The sequence below is a fragment of the Aythya marila genome (genome assembly GCF_965140915.1).
Source record: "Aythya marila genome assembly, chromosome: 2".
NCBI classification, from domain to species: Eukaryota; Metazoa; Chordata; class Aves; order Anseriformes; family Anatidae; genus Aythya; species Aythya marila.
The window spans coordinates 45,251,816-45,275,067 of record NC_139043.1 but is presented as its reverse complement, the minus strand read 5'-3'; the positions used below and the strand labels follow the sequence as shown (position 1 = coordinate 45,275,067).

The window sequence follows — 23,252 nt, the reverse complement described above, 5'->3', positions numbered from 1 at the left end:
GCAGGAGTTGTTGAGTTGGTAGAAATTTAATTGCTTGTGCTGGAATCAGGCCAGTGAACAGGGTCATCTCTCTTGTCCTTTGAAGGAGTATTTTGGCACATCCCAGATTCCCAGATGCTGCAACAGCACTTGGAGTTGCAGCAATTTTATATATATATATATATTTTTTCAGTGAGCTTTGATCCCCTCCTGATTTTGGAGGGTGCCTCTGCACAGAAAAATCCACCCTGTAACCCTGTCATTTAAAGGATCTCTCAAATTATGTCAGTGCCAGTCACAGTCCGGTAGAGGCTATTTTTCTTCACTACTGTCTTTTGCCAAAATCATGTCTCGTTGGGGTAGGCTGAAGTTTTATATTTCCCTCCTTGTTCATTTGCTACTAATTATAGCCGTATGCTAGTTTCTTCATTTGGTTAATCTTTATTTGTTTATTTTATGGTGGAAGGGTGGTTGGACACTGGAATATTTTCAGAACTGCTAGTTATCATCAAACAGAGAAATCCCAAAGATAAACTTGACACTAGAAAACATTATCTCTAATTGTCACTGGAAAACATGCCAAGAAACTGCATTTGAATAGGTATTTCCTTCCTGAAAATCTTAATATTGAGCTTCTCACCACTGCTTCACTGCTGGGCAGTTTGGACTCGTATTTGTGAATATGTTGTGAATACGTCAGAATTGTATTGGGTTTGTTTAAAACCAAGCTTTGAAACTTCACTTAGTCACAACAAATTGCTCACAGGTGAGAAATAGGGTAAGCACAGAAACTCTTCAAACTAATATATCATTTCACAAAAATCATATGTAGACAGTTCCTAAGAGGGAGGGATACAAAATTAATCAAATAAATTACTTGTTTGTACATGTTTTGCTTTGCATATTTAGGAAAAAAAAAAAGTCAAAATTCAATGTCTGAACTACTTTCTAGTGTGTTCTGTGTGCAGTGGGCTATTTATCTCTTAGAAATATTGTTACGCTCTTAGGTATACTGCTACACTCACACAAAGCTGTCAGACTCCTTCTTTTAGTTCCTATATATATGGCTGAATTCCCTTACATCGTGTTTCCTTGTTCAAGAAGCAGAAAAGGATATATGTTCCTTTTCACACAAAGCAATGATAATATACTATTTTAATTGTTGGCTTGGGCAATATATGTAATAATATATTATATAATTTATTTTATAATATATATTACTATATACTAATATAAATATAATGTAAAGTATGAGTGTGTGTGTGTATATATATATATGCATTACACAATGTCCCACCTACTCCATAGGGGAAGAATCTGGCCTCACTCAATGCTGTAACAAAGCACTCACCTCATTAGGCTCAGGCTTTCACCTGATTTCTAGATCATTTCACCTGTATGGAAATCTCAGTGGTTCTGCTTTCCTCAGCCTATATAATCTACCACAATTTTCTCCCTTCCCTCCATATCCTAGTCTTTACATATCTTTTTTTCAGAAGAGGCTGCTGAGAGGCTGGGGACATTCGGCTTGTCTAGTGTGGAGAAGAGAAAGCCAAGAGGCAACCTCATGGCTGTCTGCAGGGGAAGCTGAGAGGGAGGTGCTGGTCTCTGCTCCCTGGCCACTGATGACAAGACACATTGGAAAGGCTCAAAGCTGTGCCAGGGGAGGTTCAGACTGGACATGAGGAAAAATTTCTGTACTGTGAGGGTGGTCAAACCCTGGAACAGGCTTCCTAGAGAGGTAGTGGATGGGGCTTTGAGCAAACTAATCTAGTGGATGGTGTCCCTGCCCATGGCAGGCAGGTTGGAACAAGGTGATCTTTAAGGTCCATTCCAACCCAAACCATCCTATGATTTTGTGATTCTCAAAAGATGCTGGAAACAGACCTGATGATGGGCAAATGCAAGAGCTCCCTGTTCATGCATCAGTTTTCCCAGCAAGCTCACTCTTGAGGTTCCATCCCACCATGTGGCATATTTACTTATAGAAAATATGACATTCATTATTGTGGGAAGAGACAAACCAAGAAAACAAGGAGTAGTTTAAGTGAGAACTCCTAATTATGGGAAACATTTGTGAAACACTTGAGTGGATACAGGGGGGAAATGAATAGAAAAGGAAGTCTGCATAGTTCTAGGCAGACAGTTAACATAGTCTGTTAAGGTCTATTTTCTATCCAGTACAAGAAGAGAAAACAGAAACTAGGTTACTGTGTGTGTAGAAAAAACAGAGGTCTGAACAGTTACATAAAAGCTATGCTATATGTCAAGAATGTTACCATCTGTTTCACATTCTTTGCTTGTAAGCTTCCAAGAAACAGGAAAATATTTGCTATTTAGCTGATATGTAATCTTTTTTGAAAGATCCAGACACCATGTCATGATCTTAATTAAAGTCTTACTGGAAATTTTTGATGATACGTTGCCGTAAGAGCTTGTGGCAGTGCAGTGGCTCAGATCCTTCATCGAGATGCTTTCATTGTCCATTCAGGAGATTAATTCAACAGTAAATACAACATAGGCCATAAACCAAGTCTCTTGCCAGAAAACTAACTTAAAAACAGTGCTAAAAGAGGCTGGAGATTTTCTCTTTAAATACATAATCTCTGCAGTAACCAAGAGGAGGTATATAGAGGGTACACCTTCAGGCAACAATATGTTTGTATGAGGGCACTAACTGAAGCTCATAGCAACACCAACAAAAACAAAACAAAACAAAAACATGGAAACCTGAAATGAGACCACTTATATGCAGTGATCACTGCTGTGACAAATGCAAAAAAAATCAGCAGAGGTTTCACAAGAATGGCTTTAAAAATCCTCTGTGTGAATATGAGAAGAGAAATCATGACCTTTAGTCTCACAGATCTTCACCCTTAAATTAAGCTTAGGTTTAACCTTTAACATTGACCTCATATTATTTTAGCCATTTCAGCTGTAGTGGCCTATGCATCGTGTCTCTAATTAATCTAGAAATCTAAATATTTCAGTTCTTTGTTTTCCATAGGAAACATGGTTTAAAATATTATTTTAGTAAACATTCAGAATTGCTTCATATTTGTTAATTGATTTCTTGTCCACTTCATGCTAAAAACTTCCCATATTTGAAACCTGTGCCAGTCTTAGTTTCATAAATTACCCCAAACTCGGATGATCCACCTCTATGGCTGTTTATACAGTGGTATTATCCACTGAATAGAGTGACTAGTTCAGGACCATTAAACCCAATGCCATTTGCCAGGTCATTCTTTTGGAATGATATACAAAAGACACGTGCAATTAACTCCCCCACTGGTTGACAACAGAAAGAACAGAGCAATCAGTCACTTTGTGTACACACTCCTCATTAGTACAAGTGGTGTTTAGGGGTAGATTCATGCTGCTCTAGTAGGGAAGAGCACTCTGTACTCTTACTGCCAACCAACATCATCTTCCTTCCCTGCTCTAGACAATAATTGATTTTTATCTGCTGATTGAAAGCACAAGATAAAGCTAACTTGAGTCTTTTTTTTAGGAACTGAGAATAAACAGTAGGAACTACAGTCTTGTTCTGTCTGAGAGCTTACTGATATGCACTGACAAATTATGATAGATTTCACTGATGTGTCTGCAGCTTCTCCAGTAGGTACAGCAGAGAAGCCTGGTGATAAGCAATGCCTTTTTGGTACACAAGATTGTTTGCCGGGTGGGTATAAATCTCAGATACATGCTGTTAATGAGGGGAGGCACTAGTATGTCAGTAAAGTGATTTGTCATCTCTCCTAAAAGTTTTGGAAGGTATTTTCTTTTGCTTAAGGACAGGACAAACGTGAAATAAGGAGAGATGCTCATGGAGAAAACTGCGTGTGAAGTACTGATAATCTCATTGATGAAGCACTAAATGAATCTTGGGACAGTGCTTACAAATGTTTTTGCTCTTATTAAGTTTTGCTATTGTTTTATGTGTTTATTACGTGTAAAAAGTTTAACATTATGGTATGGACTACTCAGGCAAAGACATAGGCTCAAAAACTGTAATCTCATTGATTCAGATGGACTGTCACTGTTTTATATTTGCTTTAAAGGTGCTCCAGAGTGCTCTTTTGTCTCTCAGACAATTAAGTCTTCATGAATGTAAGCAGGATACATAAAAATTATTCCATTTCCGTATTGCATATTAAGTTGCTAGGGGTGAAAGGATGAGAAAATAGAAAAAAATATGTAATTAGCAAGGAGTTCTTTGTCCTTACCATAAAAAGTGTAGTTACTAATAATTTAATAGGCAAACGATACAACTACACAGACATTTGTTTCAAGCCAGTTCGCAAATCTAAGTGTGCATTCACTTCCATGCTGAACTTGTTTAGTAAGTGCATAGTTTCTTCCATATATGCTGAGGACTGTTGCATAAACTTAACCATGGCTGCAAAGTAGATGTCTTTTTGTCACCATTGTAACCTACAGAGTCATTGAAAATCCAGTTATAAGTTGCCCTCTCAGATGTTGTAATTTATTTTAGTGTATTTCTCTATTTCAGGGAAATATCTGAGGGGTGCATATGTAAGCAATAAAAAGGGTGAAAGTTCTATGTCTGAGGCTCTTAGATAGCCTTGTAATACAAATAAGGGTAATCAACAAGTTATGGTTTTTAGTTAGTTGGTTTTGAAATTATCCTGGTGGTTTTTACCTGCTGTGAGCTGTTGAGTAGAGACAACATCCATTTGTGAGGCTTCTTGTCATTGCAGAGCCACTGCTGATGTGCTCAAATCTCCAGTGGTGGTATAGAGAGATAGGGTTGGTGATGATGGTTCTGTGAATGGTCCCTTTTATCATTTGGCAAGAAGTGAAATAGGCTCAGGCTGGTGTTGTATTGCAGCTATCAATAAAGCATGACTCACTCACTCTGATCTTAAATCAGAGGACCTACCATTCTTTGTAGAAAACTGTGGATTTTCCCTTCTTTCACTCTTCTTTCTCTCAGACAGATAATTTTGAAACCAAATGGATCATGAGCTGAGATCCACAGCGAGATTATTTTTCTTTGTGTTTTGACTGTTGTCTTGGGTGCTATACTTACTGTAGGATGTGGAAGGAAATGCTGAATCATTTGCCATTAACCAAGAGGAAGTTATCAGTGTCTATCTCAAATCTTCTTCTGTGTCAATAGGCAAAGGATCTGAATCCAATACAACCCCGTCAACTGTAATGTATCAATTACCACTGTCTACATACAGGAGGTGAAGCACAATGGTATTGATGGAATCCTAGCACCTGTTGAAGCTAATAGGAAACATCTCATTGCCTGTAATGGAGCTGGGATTTTAACTGATTCTAATGGAGCAAACTCAGCTATGCTGGCCTACCTGTGAAGATCAGTCAATTCAATTCAGCAGAAAAGAGGCTGTAGTTCTCAAAAAGAGTGAGGCTCTGTAGTCAAGAAGATAACTTTAAAAGTTGTTTCTAGGTTGCTTTCATAGAGGCTGCACAAGCCTAACAATGTAGGGTATAAGCTCTTTTTCTGCCATTAGTCCAGTTTTTTTGAGTAGTTCAGAAACAGTTTGAAAAATGGAGTTAATCTTCCTGAGAGGAAAAAGTTCAAATATTTTATCTACAGTGCTCTGAAGAAGGCTTTACTTCAGCCAGTGAGAGACTCACAAGAAACATTGGTTCATTACAACTGGTACAGCCTATTCTCACTGGAGCCCAACTTCAGAGGAAATCTAAAATGAGCCATAAAAAAAAAAAAAAAAAGTTTATTTTAAATTGTTGGAGAAGGACAGCTCCTTCTCCAACAAAAAGAGAAAACTAAGTGATGATCAGCTTGGAAGAAGAAAACACGGATTGAAGAATTTCATACAAAGGAAGAAAGGCCAATTTAATTTATTCTCCAGTATGTAACCCAGGGTTGTGATGTGGGTAATGAAGATTTGAGCCTTGGAACATCATGAATATGGAAGTAGGATAACATGAAGTGTTTCAGCTTTTGTACTGAAGATTTCACATAGCTTTTCTCATACCCAAGTGGGGAGAATGGGTAGATAGTGGATAAAGACCTTCCTATAAAAAGACCTTCTTTGAAGTATTCCAAATAGGGTAGATATACTTCAGGGAGGTACAGTAGGTTTACTTTGTTATGAAGTAATAACAAACCTGATGAGACACAGACTCAGAAAAATTTGTTCCAGAAAAAAATCACTTTGAAGATCAAGTAAAGTTTTTTTTTTTTTCCTCAGATTTTTTTCACCACCTCTGTTGGGCTTTTCTGATTATTTTTTTTAATTAAGTTGTCACTGATTGCAGGTCACTTATGCCACCTGGTGACGTGGGGTGATTATAGAAGCAGGGTAGGTCACTGACATTTGCCTCAATATTTTGTTTCTCTGGGAGTCATATAAACTCTTACCTAAAAATTACTGTGGTGTTACTTTAGTTTAGAGCTGAAAGGTAAAAGCATTGTCACTGACTGGCTGTAATTTATTACATTCAGGACCAAAAATGAGCATTGTCCTCCATATCGTATCCACAAAGTATCTTGTTTCACAGAAGTGTAAGGAAAAGTCACACAAGACAATTTCTGTTCTGAATTTAACTACTTGTCCTGTACTGTTGCCCCAAAACCTCGTTAGGGACTGCAGGCATTTAATGAGCAGAGATAATTTCTTCCTTAAAAGGTATCCATTTCACTCCTTATTGAGTCTCAGAGGATAGATACAGAAGTAATACCGCACAGAGAAATCTCTTTATTATGCGATGTATGAGTTAGGTTCCCGCGTGCATCAGAGATAGATCAGCTTAGGGAGCCTCATATTCAAGGGACTATTTTGGATGCTTGGGGCTGCTGCCTTCTTGGCGGTTTTGCCCTTCTGTGGGAGAAGGCAGCTGGAGAGTGGGCATATGGTTTTTCCCACTCAAGCTGGTGTCTTGTGGTCCCAGGTTAATGAAGTGCTTTAAGTTATATAAGCTGTTATGCTGCTAGGAGGTTTGTTAGAGGTCCCGAGCTATACCTCTCCACCTAGGTGGCAAGGTAGTACCAGCAAAAATAATACTAACACTTTGTGTTTGGACTTAAGCACAAGCACAGCTGGAGAAATTCAGGATGGCAGGACTGAGAATTTCTTAGTTTTTGATGGCTTTGTACATGCTGTAATCTGCAGTGTCTGTCTGGCTGAGGGCAACTCAAATGGATTGTTTTCAGGAAGTTTTCCATGGTCTAGCTGTCAGAAACCTCCAGATAGGATTTAGTCATGAGGCTCACTGCCAGTCTGTTAAAAACTAACCTTTTGAGCATGTTTTGGGCTGGTTCAAAAATTACAAGGTTAAGTTACAAGTCTCTCCATTACCTCTGCACAAAGATGCTACATATAACCGTTGTCTCACCATGACAACCTAACGGGGACAAATCACTTTAAGCTTTTTCCCAAAGATATATTGGGAAAATAACCTCAGCACCTACACACACAAATGCATACTTACATGGGTCAGTCTTCGCTCTTAGTTAGTTCTCCTTGTGGTCAGAGCTAAATAGGTTGGCGAGCATGGAAAGAATTCTTTTATGACAATTACATAGGAATTTTGTTTAGTGAAAATACAATTCAACTCATAGATTGAGACTTGGGACACCACTTTGTTGTGTCAAGTCAGGTCACCTGAATTAAGCTTTAAAAAATAAAGTTTGAGTTTGGATCATATTGTCAAAAGCTGAGGTAGGAATTATTCTTTTGCTGTTGAATTATCAAACAAGAATGCTGCCTCACTCTGTGAGAGACACTGAATTTGGAAATTGTTTAATTTCTTACCTCAGCATCATCACACCGTAGGACATAAGTACTAAATAGAGCTGGAGAATGGTTAATAAAATCTAAATGATATTTTAGTGAAATGTAGTTTTAAAAATGTGCAAGTTTTTTTTGCTCACACAGAGGTAGCAAGGCTAGGAAATTCTGCCAGAGAAGCCCAAGCAGTTGCAGCTCCAGCGCAAATACATTTTTTCTTGCATGCTGCTCGGAAGTTCCCGTTGTAGTGAAAGTGTTGCCAATGTCTCTGCTCAGTGAGAAAGCTAGTCAGAAATAAAATCAGAGGAAATTTCCATCTGCATCCACCTGAAAGACCTTTTTCTTCCTAAAATGGAGCCTTCCCTCTCCTTTCCCCAGTGATAAAGTTCCATTTCAGCCCAAGAGGAAATCTTTGATTTTGTGGCATTTAGAAGAAAAGCTGAAGGAATGAAAGTGCTCATACCCAGGACTTGATTCTTTGAGCTCCTCTTTCAGTAGCAGTTATACTAGTAGTTATACTAGTTAGCTCAATCAGGCATCAGTTCCTTGAGAAAGCTTGAAGCAGTGTTCCCTTTCCCTGCAGCAGCAAATATTTTGGAAAGACAGAAAGGACCATGCAGGGATGGAGGATGTTGTCCATCTTTCCAATCAACACTATTCCATCACCATGTAGGATTAGATGGTCAGAAGTTTTTATTCCCTGCATTTGAACTTGTAACCAAGAGGTAGAAGACTGAATTCTTTACCCAGTTATCTGAACACTGATTTACCAGTGTTTAAAATTAAACATATGGAAAGCCAGCTTAATTAATGAGACTTTTAATAGAGTGTAAGTATGCTATTAATCACCTGCTTAAGCAACCTGTAAGAGGGCAGAGCCAAGGAATACATTAAGGTCTACGTAGAGATAAAGGATTATCTATGGAGGATTTGTTTTGAAAAGCACATAGGGCCTTGTTTAAAACAAACAAACAAACAAACAAAAATCTTTCAAATATTTCATAGGGAAATAATCCTCTGACTGTCACATCTGGTCTTTACTTGATTCTGCATAATTTGCCAAGGTGCTTCCCTGCTTATTTTAGTAGGTTTTTATAAAAACTTCTGGGCCCCAATATTTGTATGTTTTAAAACTATTTTTCACAAGAAGTTAAAATGCAGAATCTTTCATGTGTACAGCATGTTTTTCAGAGAATAACAATTAATTTGTATGGCCCCATGTGAAGCTCTCAAAAAAAAGGAAGTTGTAATGGATGTACTTGCAGGAGCTCCCTTTCTCCCTTAGCTGTAATTGTGCAAATGGTACTGAGATAATACTGTCATTGTTTGTTTTTTCCATGAAGCCAGTATGAAGATTAAAGTACCATCTGGCTTTCTGAAAGCTAAAGTTAGCAAACCTCTAGCTTGAGACAAACAAGAAGTTGGATCCCTGCTTGGGTGGGCATTTTAAATGTAACTTAACTTTGCCCATCTCCAGTTAAAATTCTCAAAACAAATCAGCAGGCAGAGCTTTTCCCTCCTCGTAAGAGTTAGCATTCTAGCAGAAATGTTTCGAAGCACATTTTCCTGGAGGCCTGTGAGGTCTATTGTTGTTTTTATGCTCTAACAGAGTGTAAAGATAGAACCGACAAAGTAAAGCTTGTTGAAAAATTCACATTTTTTTGTTTGTTTGTGAAATACTTTTTTTTCTGAAAACATTTTGAAAATTAGCCAGCATTTTCACATTTCTATCGATTTTGCTACGAGGTTTTGACATATCTTTTTACTTAGTGTTCCTTCTAAGATCTTAAACCATTTGCACAATCATTACAGAAGAGAAAAGAATCTTTTTAAGTTATGCTTTATCTATGAAATCCATTTTTTCATGAAATACTTAGAAAGTAATTTCAATTAAAAAATGAGTTACATTAATAGGAAATTTCACGGAAAGTGAAAAGGAAGCCTTCTCAAACTATATGAAATAGAAATATTTTCAAATTGTTTTGTGATTTTTTTTATTTATTTTTTTGTTACCAGCTCTTCTAAAAACTGCAGTTGATAAGCACATAGTGACTTTTAATGAAGATCTCATCAGAAGAATTCATCAGGGCTGTTAGTGATAAAAATACTGTGTCTAGTTACGTTCCAGGCAATGTTACCACTAGCAGAACCAGAAACCCACTCTCATTTGATTACTGCTGTATAAAATGTCGTCTATAAACAAACACATAGAGGAACCCCTATCCCCGCCTCTACCCCCTCCCTGCCGATGTCAAAGCAATTAAAAAGGAACTCTGTGTCTCAGAGACAAATATCATCACTTTTCAAATATCAACTGGAGATCTTATTTTCCTTTGGGTTCCCTGCATAAAAACTAAGCAAAATTACAGGTGATAGAACAACAAAATAACAGTCTTAAGAACCAGGTCTTTGGCTGACCAGTGAGCTATTTCAACAGATTAATGTCTGGAGCAATATGCCATATGCTTGTACTCTTTCCCTGTGAGTCGTTCTTTTTAGCACAGCTACACATCTTCTATATGGATCAGAGAAATTCCCCTTGCATCAAACCAAATCTCTTCCTGAGGCTAAGTAGAATAGTATCAAAAGTTCAAAAAAAGGCTACCGTCATTATGAAAAAAGGAATATAAATGATAACGTGGGTGGTGTTATAGTGCATGGAGGAGTCCTGGGTATAAATTTAGTGAAATCACCACCTGTGTTCCTTCTACAAAGGCAGCTGAGGTACATGAGCTCTTAATAGCTTAATAAATTCAGGGAACTGGCTTAGATTTACAGATCAAATACCTTCCTACCTATGCTTCAAGTCAATGCACCTCACGTGGATAAATACTTTGTGTAGAAAATGCTATTTATCAACTTATGACTGTGATGGGAGGTTGTTAGATGATGAATAAGTGTTGTGGCAGACTTTGTGTGAGACCCCACTTGTATTAAGCTGTTGTTAGTCTTTCTCTCGTGAAAGTTTTTGTTCTTTTGCTCTTGCTCAAAGAATTTGGTCATTTTGCCTATGCTGTAAGCTTTCTGTGAAGTCTCACACCCTCAAATTGAATTTACAAACCACTCTTTTGGTGGTGCAGTGAAAAGGGATTGGCCACAGTGCTCAGATACCAACTCTGACTGTGTGATTCAGTATAAATGAAGCCACATTAAAAGGCTGGCTAGAAAGTGTAGCCAGAGGAAGTGGAAGTCTTTTTCACTAAAATGCTTTACTGTAAAAATTCAATGCTTGAGGTCCAGTCAAAATCTGGTGGTCTCAGTGGGTAAACTCAAAAGTTTACCGCAGTTGTGGTCATTCCTGCCTTTCTCAGCAGAGAGTATCTCTACCACAACTTCAAAGTTATCCTCAAATCCATCTGATAGCCAAATGACAACACAATCCTCGTGTGGCTGCAGAGGTGGCTTTGAAGCAATTCTACTTAAAAACTAATAATAATAATATGGAAAACTGTTGTTTGGTAGCAAGATGCTTTGAGTAAAAGCTCCTGATTCTGTCAGTGTATGCAAGCTTTAGCTAGTGAGACCATGAAACTGAATTAGGGATTTCATACTTTAATGCTGTAAGCCCCTTTGTTGTCTTTGCGCTAGTTTTAAAATTAATATTTAACAAAGCTTGTAATCACTGCTCTGCATTTTGTCTTTGCTAGCTGAATTTTATTTAGAAGTGTTTGCAACATAAATTCTTACAACTCAAGCTCATTGAGATATTCATAATTATGCATGAATTTGTGAATGACTACCAGCAGGATTTTGCTTTAGTAGTGACTGTTGAGCAACACTGGAAAACATCCAAGATATGGGCACCAAACACTGACGTGTATGAAATCAAAGCCGTTTCAGAAGATGATCTCTGTAACTATTGTCTCATCTTCACTGGCTGTAAAAATGAGAAGAGTAACATTTGACCACAGAAACCAGTGTTTTGAAAATTAATTGGTATTTGTAAAGCACTTCAGTGAGGTAGGTTACTCCTGATTCAAGACACCACTTCAGCATGAACATGCAAACATACATAATAATTTTACACCTAGCTAAAAGATGAATCCTTTCTTTCTAAAATACATGACCTTGCTTTCATCAGCCGATTCGATAACACAAAGCTGTCAGTAGCAAGCTGTGTTGAGATTCCACTTGTCGTTTCATTTTGATCTGGACAAGAATATGTTTTTAATATCACTGGTGATTTCCTTCTGATGAAACATTCCATCCAGTGCATATCATCATTCTTCCTGTAGTGCTTGTCAATAAAACCTGTTTTCTGTCTGAAGAAAAATGTGCTCTTACGTTCTTTTCCCTTTTCTCTCCTCAGTGCATAGTTTGGGACTGGGATTCCAATGGGAAGCATGACTTCATTGGAGAATTTAGCTCGACTTTCAAGGAAATGCGAGGAGCTATGGAAGGGAGACAGGTAGGTGGAGACAACCCAAAGAGTGTCAGTATACAAGCTTTGTAGAGCTCTGTTCCTCAGACGATTCTGTAATGCTGCAGATGACATTGCCTCATTGTTTCTTGGAAGTTCAGTTGTTCTGTTTATCTCCTAGGCTGTTTTTTGAGTTCACATTCACAGGCATTTCTTTCTGCTAATATTTATTTCCACTGAGCCTAAGCATGTGGTTTCTATGATGTGCTGTACTGTTATGGCAAAGCAGAGGCACAATCTGGGTACTCAAAGCATTCCCCAGCTGGCCTACAGCCCCTTCTTTGGGTGAGGGTCATTCTCCATCTTTCTCCATTTCTCATGTGCTGCATTTACTGCTATCAGCTCTAACTTGAACCCATCATAATAAAAATAATCAGTTTCTGAAATGTCTTATAAATTGTAGTCCTAAAGGAAAATGAAGTTGTTAGGTTATTAATAATTTCACTTCTTTACGTCAGCTTGATCTTTTCAAATTGGAGTCGATGGTAATTATTGAATGTGATAAATGATTTGGCATATCTAATTTGAGAAATTGTCATTTCCTATTACTACTTAATCCTGAAGGTGTTTTGATAAATCCTCTGAGGGGAAGTTAAATATGTTGGCTTTCTAATCTGCTGATAATTTGTAGTCACTGCTTCATGGTGATCTCAAAACTAAACATAAATGCATAATAAACTTTATTCAAGCTTTACATTAGGGTTATGTTTATAATGGGTTAATAGCAAGCTACCAGAGACAAAAGGTGTTTATTAAGTGGTTCAGTCAAACTATTCTATAGGTTGAGAAGTTTCTACTATTCTTCCATATATCTTCTATTGATGTTCTAGAGTTTTGCATATGTTGCTTATGTGTAAAATGCCATTGATATATATATATGAGTCATGTATTAACCCGTTACAAATACATCCTAAACAGAACCTGGGTGTAAATGAAACCCTACTTTGTTTTCTCAGAGTCAAATTAAGTTAGAGGATTAAGACCCGTTTACAAGAGACTGGGCTAAATTTTTGAAGCTTTTACATCACCTACATGAAGTGTTACCTTCCAAAACTTAAACCAAACTGAATCTGAGTGGAAGTAAAACCTATCTAAACAAGCAAACTAATTCCAGAGTGAATAACGTTAACAAGGGCAGTGTTATGACAGCACCCCAGTTTTGAATGTAAGTGGCTATGGCTGGGAAAGATGCCATGTGAAAGTGGTAAAGGGTGAAACTTTTCAGTATAAACATTTCTTAAATGGCATCAGAGTCCTTCCCAAACAGCTTGTTGAACAAGACAAGAGGCTTGCTGTCCAGAGTACTGAATGGCTGTGAAGGATAAACTATACATTTTTTATTCTGATGGAGGAACAGTATTCTCTTTTCATCCCCAGCTAGTGAAAAGGATGATTACCCTGTCAGGGGCATAGGACGTTAGCATGGTCATTTGTCAAACCTTGTTCTTGTCTATATAAACTCATATTGTATTAAGAGAGTGCCGTCCAGGAATAATTTAATGTTGCCTTAATTGCCTAAGTCTTTATGTTGCTTCCCTTTGCCATCCTGCAAGCTGCCTTTCCCCTGTAACATCACGGACTGCTTTTCACTGTAAATGTGAAGCTTTTCTCCTCCATGCTTTTAAGCTGTTGTGGCATTATTTCTCCCTTGTTGCTCTCATTTTATTGCTCTTGTGCAGTTACTCTGCGGGCTTGTACCTGCAAAACCTGATACTGTTGTTGTAGGTGGTTCTCATGGGACACAATTGCAACTAGCATGGGACTCACTTCTCCCCCCACCTCTTTTCTAACCTTTTTTTTTTCTAACTTCTTTCTTTTTTGTAGTGCATTCTGGGGGAAAAAAAAAAAAAAAGTTTTTATTGGATAACATAGTAGGTAATAATAGTCATTTAAATGGTTAATAAGTATTGCCTCAAAATACATATGCACATCCCAGACAGCTTTTGCACCTGATGATTGCCGGCCCCAGTTGGCACTAATAACACAATGGGCAATTTGAGCAGGTCATGATGGAAACAATTTAGTTATTGAGGTAAAAGTATTGCCCGATATCACATGCTGCAAGGAGAGGTTGCTTGTGTGTGGGACCACATCACTTGTCTTTCTGGCTGGCCAGCAAAGAGCAATTTCCCTTTCCCTTTTTCTCTTCCCCATTCTCTCTGTTCCTCCTTCCTTCTTCTTCTCTCCTTTTCCTCTATCCTTCAGATGTAAATGTTTCTGCTAAAGGCAATATGTGCTGTTGGCTGTGGACCCCATAATACGGCTTGGGTGCATAGTTTGTCTCAACATCTGTCGCGCAACATGGTGTGATATGATTAGCATTTGTCTTTTTTTTTTTTCCTTAGTTTTATTCTCACCTAAGAAAAAACATGTTCAATGGAGTGTTTACTTTGAATAAAGGGTGTTGAAGGAATGGCAGAGGAGGTGGAAAGGGAATTTTTTTCCTTTCTAATAAGGAAGGCCACATCAGAGAAATGTAATTAAACAAGGGTGAAGCGATGGGTAGGTTAGATGTAGCCCTTCATTCCTAGAAGGGATTTTTTCATAGCTTCAGATCAGAAAATGTTATGTTTTCCATGTAGTACTTTTTCCAGTCAGAGGAATAAAACTGCCAACAGCATCCTTCAGTCTGTGGCGTTAACCATGCTTTCATAAAGCATCTCAAGAGCGAGTGTCTTGAAGATGAGGACCAAAACCTGAAATCTGATCTCAACTGCTGTGGAAGCCAGTGTGAAGAGCAGAGCTCAGGTCTGACATCCCTGTTTGAGTTGCTGAGGACACACAATGAAACTTTTTATTATGGTTGTATTTTCGTTCGTGCAGTAAGCTTTATGGCCAGCTACAGTACATTGCTGTAGTTCTGTCAAAAGATAATCAAAACATCCTAGGGATTGGCAGCCAGGGTTTTTCAGTCTCCCAGACAACAGGAGAGAATAAGAGGGAACATTTACCATTGGCAGGGATGAGGGATCTCTCCTTAAGTACCAGCTGCAAATCTGTGCAGAGTTAAAGGAGGCTATACTGGTGGCAAGGCTCTCCCTCTGCCCATCAGCAGCATCTGTATTAGTTGGTGTCAGTTCCAAAAATTGTCATATATAATTTTAATTGATAAGGATGAGAGTAGTATAGTAGTAGTATGTGTTGGTGAGCAGGAAAAACTGTGTGACTTCTGTGTGCTGCTAGTACTTCACATCATTTCACCAGTTCACCTCATCTCCATTTGGTGGATTTGAAAAGGATCTTGAGGTTGCCTTTTAATTGTTCTTAGTTCATCCTCCAGAAAGCACTAATAGTATTCTATCCCATTCTTCAACCTGCTCCTCAAGTGAGGTATGTCTTATAATTATTACAAGTCTCGTAGCCAAACTATCAAATGCTACAGAACCTCTTGGGATGATCAGGATGGATATGTGCTGCAGGAGGTGATGGTGCTTCGTAGACTGTTGCATACCCTGGCTGAGTATTGATTATTCCAAATGTTGAGTGTCACCTCTGATCAGATGATTTTATGGTTGGCTTGCTGACTTGCCTCTTCTGTGAGATCTCTTGAAAATATGTGCTTGAAACCAGGCATCATTTAAATAAATGTGAATCTAGCACTGACAGCTTGGTAGCGGTTGAAGCAGTAGTGTGTGAAGGAAGAAGAGAAGATTTCTTCTCTGAATGATTGATCACCTGTTTTGATCAGGAGTAGTGTGAGTAATTCATGAATGCCTTTCCTAAATGTGGCAGGTCCTGGGTGAGATTCACAAGTCTTGAGTTGTGATGCCTTCAGAATCAGAGTTGCTTCTCAGTGACTGAAATTACTGAATTCTGGAAAAGCTGGTTGGCCTTTGGTTTGTGATCCAGGTGAAATTAATTTATGCTTTTTAAGAAAACTTCCTGATAATGAAAAATCTTTTCAGTGAGTCTGGGTAATAGCTTGGTGTGTGTTTCTGTTCCTTAATAATTACCTTGTTGTCACAGACTGTTGTTTCCTGACAGGTAGCCTATTTTCCTACTGACCGCCAATAAGAAAGGGGCAAACACATCCTGTTGTTTAAATGTACATCTGAAATAGACATTTCCATTCTGTTTAGCATCTCTCACCAAAATTCATCATTTACACCTTCATCATAATCTTGACACACACACACAAAATTAAGAACAAGTCCATCACTTTTTGTGACAGTATTTTTTAGTAAAATACCAGTAAATACTTAGTTTATTGTATTCTTATGATTATTTCCAAATATATATGTTATATGAGAATAAAGTTTTTTATTTTTTGTTTTTTGGACATGGAGGCAATAAAACCAGAGGGATTCAGAGAAGAATGTCATAGAAACATAAATCACCTGGATTCTCATGCAATGCAGGAATTACATAAGGGAGAAATCTGTTCGTGTGTTCCTATATTACAAAAAAAAAAAAAAAAAAAAAAAAAAAAGAACATGTATATGTATTCACACACAGAAAGGAAGAAAGGAAAGGGGAGGAAGAAACCCTACTGTGCTTACTATCTCTAGTGCTATTACCACAAGCTGGAGGGCTGCTGAGGTCCACAAGATTGGATGTGATCCTTCAGGAATCTCAGCTGGTTTCCCCCATTTGTTCAGATACCTGAGTATGAGCCTCACATCAGGGCTTTTGCTTCTTTAAGTAGCTAAGCACAGATGGGACATAAGAATAGTTTGGGGTTTGATTATCATCATATGCAACAGTATTTATATTCAATAAACAGGAGATACTTAAAACCAGGTAGTTTTCTGTTTCAGATTCACTGTGGTGCTTGACAGAGAAAGACCGTGTATTGCCCAGAGCTGCCAGGCATTTGGAGGAAACGTTAAGTGACTTTCAGGATGACAAATCCAAATTTCACAATGTTTACCATTAGCATCAGATTGCAGACTCTTGCATTAGTTTCCACTTAGCTGAAAAGTTAATTTAAGAGACAAAAATGAATCAATAAAAACAATGTCAAATACCAAATCAATACCGGGAATGTAAGAGCAGACTGAAATTTGGGCTTGTCCTCACAGTACAAGCAAAATATTTCAAAGTTGTTTTGCATTATTACTTACCCGCTTAGAGCTGTATTCTGAATTCCGTTGTCTTTGGAAGAGCTGGAGATGTGACGAGGTCTGTATAGGGAATTTCCTTCAAAGGACACTTGTCACATCTTCAACTTGAGCTGTGGGAACTGGCAAGGTCAGAACCACGTCTTGGTATGTTACTAAAGATTGAGAGTTTCATGTGAAAGTCTTATCTTTTTAAGCCTACCCATAAACGGGGGAGGGACGTCCTTTCCCTTTCCCTTTCCCTTTCCCTTTCCCTTTCCCTTTCCCTTTCCCTTTCCCTTTCCCTTTCCCTTTCCCTTTCCCTTTCCCTTTCCCTTTCCCTTTCCCTTTCCCTTTCCCTTTCCCTTTCCCTTTCCCTTTCCCTTTCCCTTTCCCTTTCCCTTTCCCTTTCCCTTTCCCTTTCCCTTTCCCTTTCCCTTTCCCTCTCTCTACTACCACATCAACAGATAATAATAGGTGCAAATTAATTCTTGCTTTCTAATTTTCTATTTTCTAGGAATTTGCTAGCTTGTTCTTTCAACTGCTTTCTTATCCACATCACCCAATGACATGTTAGTGATTTGCTTTCCAAATGTAGGCGAACATTCCTACGTATGTTTTACAGTTATCACAGAGAAGCTGAGAGGAGCAGATTTTTCTCCCCTGAAGTAGTTTTACACTGCTTTGGTCCTCATATAGGATAAACTTCTTCCAGAAACCAATGACATGAACATAATAAACATTATATTCAGGCTTAAACAATCTTTTTTTTCCAAGGAAAAGCCAGGCATTATTGTCTAAACATAGACATTTAGAAGTGTTCATGTTGGAGGATGATAAAATTAAGGAACTGCACCTTGAATATTCAAGGGAAAGCATGAGATCTCTCCAGTGTAGTGCACTGGCAAAGTGAGGAACAAAAATCTTGACCCCTATTTTATCTCTCTATTCAGTATATTACAACTTCTCTGTGAGGTACAGACAGCACACAGATTCTCTGTAGGAATGTTTCCAATAAGTTTGGAGATAACTGTGCTAAACCATCTTGCCAGACAGCAACATATCAAGACGTGGGCAGTGATTTTCCCTCGCTGTCAGGTTGCTTTTCCAAATAAAGAGCTTATTGTGCTCTTGCATTGTGTCACAACAAGCTCTCTGTAGTTGGAAAGAAGGGCTTTTATTTCTTGAGCCTGACTACCTCTCTTGAGTAGAGAAAAAATGCTTATGGAGGATTTTCCCTGAACATGTGGGCCTGTGTCTGCCTGTCTTCTCAGTGGAAAATTCATTTCACGAGACAAATAATTGAGCTGTAGGCTAAGCAAGCAGATGTGCTTCCTGCAGTTGGACCATTTTTTTTAATCTTTTCCCATTCTTGGCTCTGTCGCCTGTCTCCAGAAATGCGATGATGAAAATACTGCTCCTCCCCTGTGCAAAAGAAGGTCTCATATTGCTCCAGAGCCATATGTTTTGCCTTCCTTTTTTTGACACTTGACAGAACTCCAAGCTTTAAATACTTCAGTGACATTGAAATAATTGGTGTTAGGAAGTGGCTTGAAGCTCAACGTTTTCATAAGTTCATATGATAAACATGATTTTACATGCTCAAACACTCTTCTCAGACAAATCCGATACGAAGGTCTACACTATAGATAAAGTATTGTAACTCAGATATATTTCATTGTAAAATGTCATAATGTGGATTCTTAGCAGAGTGACCTGGTTCCTTTTGGAGATACATTCTTTGTTTTACTCAGCATCTGGTTAGAGATCACCTGTTTTCTCTCAGCACTTGAAAACACCTCCCTGAAAGAAAATAATGTGTTCTTAACCTTACTTAATAACACATTACATATACAAATCTGGTTTTAAAAATGATGATGGATACTTGCACATGCAAACATGTATTTTGCTCCTACAACAACACATGAATAATATTGTAGTAATTAGCGGTCAACGTCAGATAGTTTGGCTCTATCAGTCTGGCTGAAACCAGAGAAGGCAGAACATTTAAAATGAAAATCAGTAAGACTCTCAGAGATGTCATGATGGAAATAAGGCAACATATTTCAGTAACAGAGTAGGACTATTTTGCTGTAGAAATGAGTATTTGTAAAGAAAAATAAACAGAACATTTGCAAAGAAGTTTAAAAAATATATTCTTAGGGATAACTTCCAATTTTTAATTTGTTAAATATATCATTAACTAGATGCAATTTCTTTCCACATTTTAGTGGTTTTGTTAACTTTTTTTGTTTTATCGTCAGACTTAAAGGAGAAAGTCTTGCTGTCTTTCAAGAGAGAATGACATGATGTCTGATTAGAGTTTCTCTAATTAGGAGTTTAATAGAAAACACCAGTGATACTGTGTATGCAATTTTGCAGCTAAAATAATGCATCAGGTTGCTCCCTCGGGTATTTTTCAATTGTATTAAATTCCTTCTTATTTTTTCTTTTTAAATAACCTCAAAAGATCCTAAATTTTGCTCACATAATACCTGAACCTACAGGACTGGAAGATGACAATGCAAAAATCTGTGTACCTCTCTGAGCACCATGTCCGCATGCACCCAACTGAAGACAGATGTTTGCCTCGGGACCTTTTCTGTTAAGTTAATTCTCTGCATAGTTAATGTTTTTAATTATTTCTTGTGTGTGCACCATTATTGATAGGATTCAGTCAACTGTGGAAATCAGACACTACCATCTTTGCTAATTATTCAATGTGTACATAATTTTTCCTTCATGTAGTGACCTCTTTTTTTCACAGGTGCAATGGGAATGCATTAACCCCAAATACAAAGCAAAGAAGAAGAATTACAAGAACTCAGGCATTGTGATCCTTAACCAGTGCAAGGTATTTGTGTTTTGCTCATTGTCTGCTTCTTTTCTAAGTTGTCAGTGATGTATTTTAATGGTGTTTGGAAATGTAGACAACAAAGTGGAACTGTCTGGAGAAAGCAATAGAAACTGATCCACTACAGAAAAGTAAAGACAAGGACTTGGATCCCAAAAGTAAGCTAACTGTCCCCAGTGTTCCTCTGTAATTTCTCTTGTCCTGTCTCTACTGTTGTGCAATGGAGTAGGCAGTACTAAATTCATGACTCCAAGCTTGCCAAATGGCCTCATGTGTATTTCCCTTCCAGTCCTTCCAAAATTCACATCTCCGAACTTACAAATTTTTTCTTGTTCCTCTTAAACCAATGGCAAAATTCTCATTGACTTCCAACTGAGAATGAATAGAGCCCAGTTCTATTTTTGATGTCAATTTACGTTTCTATAGTTTTAGAATCATTTAGGTATTTTTGCTCTTTAAATTTTTGTTCCTTTCTTCAACTGTATGAAACACTTTCTTCCTTTACCTTATTTTCAGTTGGTCCCTCCCCTTCTTCCAGTTTACTTTTTTTCAGGCAGTTCCACACTCTGATATTTTAGTAGTACACAGCGAATTTACATGTCTTGATTTCTTGTCTGCAGATCCACAAGATGCATTCTTTCTTAGATTATATCATGGGAGGCTGCCAAATACAGTTTACAGTAAGTGTCTTACTTCTCTAACATGTTTTTAAGAAAGAGAATCCCATTAGATACTGATTCCTCACTTTCATAAAGAAAAGAATCTTATACATCATTCCTTAATAAGTTATTAAGGTGTTACTGCAAAATGTATTGTGCCCAGAAAATAAACCTGTGCTAATGCAAGTAGGAGTTTTGTGCACATACTGATTTATTATGTTTTAGAGCAATGACAATCATGTTGCAAAAAGTAATGACGGCTCCAAACAGGGGGCAAGAAGATGATGCCTAAATTAATGCTGGTCTCAGTTGTAAGTCCACCAGCTACAGTATTGTGCAAATTCATCACTATCAGTTTTCTACCTACGTGGAACCAGGGGAAGTCAATGTCTCTGTGCCTATAGCTGTGTTCATTCATAACCTAGTGGTTCTACTTAATCACAAACTGACTGCATGTTTTACTTCTTCCTGCCTCAGTTGCACCACTACCCATGATGATAGCACACACAGCTTGTCTGGCTTGTTGCTGTCTTCAGAAATGTATCAGAGATTCTTTTGTGGGCACTGAAGCAAAAAACTGCAGCCTACAGTAAAGATATTCTGTGCTTCTTTGCTTTCTGTATGTATTATATGATCTCCTTTTATATATATATGTCCTATATATCTCCTTTTCACATAGGCCTGCTTTGTTTACTTCAGACCACTGCAACAGATCAGGCCTATGCCTTCCACCTTTCCAGATGTCCATTTCTTCTGATAAGAACGGGACATTGGATCTGGAATTGTTTGAAACTGTCCCAGTGCATTTACTGTTGTTGTTGCCTTAATGTTAATGACATTTCCATTGAGTTCATGCCATGTACAGTCAGCACGATGCAGCTGTGATCTGAAAGGGCACTTGTTGTGGGAGGGAAACTGGGAAGCTAAGTATAGATTTGGTAACAGAAAGCTGTAGTATGATGTACCTGCTCATTTAAGGCACTGATGAGGGCTATGGTAACATCATGCTGTGTGTTCTTTGGATAATTTGTACATCTATTGTAGGAACATAGTTTGTAGTTAGAAAGAATGTCTCTGAAAAACCCAAGTAAACTTTTCCTTCACTTTAAAACCGTTTATTAAGAAGCCTTCATCTTCAGAGATCAATAGTGCTGATTCCAGGCCATTACTTTTATTCAGCACTTATTGCAGCACACCGTATCTCTTATCAGACAGTGTTCCCTGCTGTACAAGAAATATTCAGAAGCTGGCAGTGCAAATGGGTCTGTAGTCAGAAGACATTTTCATCACTTTAGGAAATACAGCAGAAAGGATGTGTACTATGCATAAAAGGAACTGTAATAGAAAGATATATTGGACAAATTCTCTCTTAGACGGGTCATGGTATTGGACAGGCTGATTCTTTGCTGACAGATCTAGCAGGGGATCCTACCTCTACAGGATATTTTCAGTGCATTGAAAATCACCCTTTTACAAGACTGAGAAAAAAATAAGTGCTAAGAGTTATTGCTATATTAGGTTTTTATTTAGATGTGGGAAGATGACTCGTACATTTGAACTAGTATGTTTAAAGATACACTGACAAAAATCAAATCTCTGCACTGTAAAAAGGATTCCTGCTTTGCTGATCACAAGAATAGCTTATTTGTGATCTTAGCCTAGCTCCTGTGTTATGCTAACTTCGTATTTCTAATTCTTCTCCCACTTATTTGCACAAGACCTCAGTACTGTCAGGTAATGCTAAAAGAGAAGGGATCTGTGTTGTTATTTTGGAACCATGACAAGTAACAATGGTCATCTTTTGTCTTTCCTTAGAGAACCAAATTTTGGATCAAAATCAAGTATAGTGCATCAGAGTATGAACATTCATAGCATGAGCATTTAAATAAACACCCCAAAACTATGCTAATCCATTCAATTATCCATGTATTTACCTTAGGTTTCACAAACCTCTAGAGTTTCTTGCTCATTTCTGACAGCTGTGGCACAGATAGTTACGTATATGCATGCAGGGGGTTTAAAACATCAGGGGTTTCCCGTTGATTTATTCAAGTTAAATCAAGCTGTCACTTTGGGAAAAAGATCTATGTGGAAAACTACCAGGCTTACTGCTCCAGTGCTTGAGCAATGAGCAGGGGAGTGGAGGTGAAAGATTACTTTGTTTGCAAGCCAGATCAAGCTTACATCTCCTGACTGACACATTGTGGAGCATGGGAGGTTTGTAGTTGATCAAGATGACAAAGGGATTTGCAAGCTAACTAGAGCCCAGTGAGAAATGTTTTTCTTCAGCCAAGAGTTAGCCGTGGAAAATCAGAAAAGGTAGGGAAAAGCCATATTGAGTTGATGCAGCATGATATTTCTCTTTTAGCTTCTAGCAACAGCAACAAGAAACTTTCAGGACTGTGTCTTTTTTAAGGGAGAATGAAAATGTCATGTTTCATTTTCATTTTATAGCTGTGTAAAATAGTCTTCCCCGTGCCAAGCAGACTCCAGCTGGGGAAGGTGCACGTTCGCAGAGGCAAGCTGGGACTTTCAAAGTTCTTTTTGCAG

General features: G+C 38.0%; 1 protein-coding gene across 1 annotated transcript in view; it reads left to right on the top strand.

Annotated features, from left to right (window-relative positions):
• Positions 1 to 23,252, top strand: part of CPNE4 (copine 4) — a 178,802-nt gene that overhangs the window by 116,109 nt on the left and 39,441 nt on the right. The window contains exons 7-9 of the mRNA XM_082754794.1: positions 12,040 to 12,138; positions 19,957 to 20,043; positions 20,664 to 20,723. Of these exons, the coding sequence (XP_082610920.1) occupies positions 12,040 to 12,138; positions 19,957 to 20,043; positions 20,664 to 20,723 (246 nt within the window). The remainder of the gene's footprint in view (positions 1 to 12,039; positions 12,139 to 19,956; positions 20,044 to 20,663; positions 20,724 to 23,252) is intronic.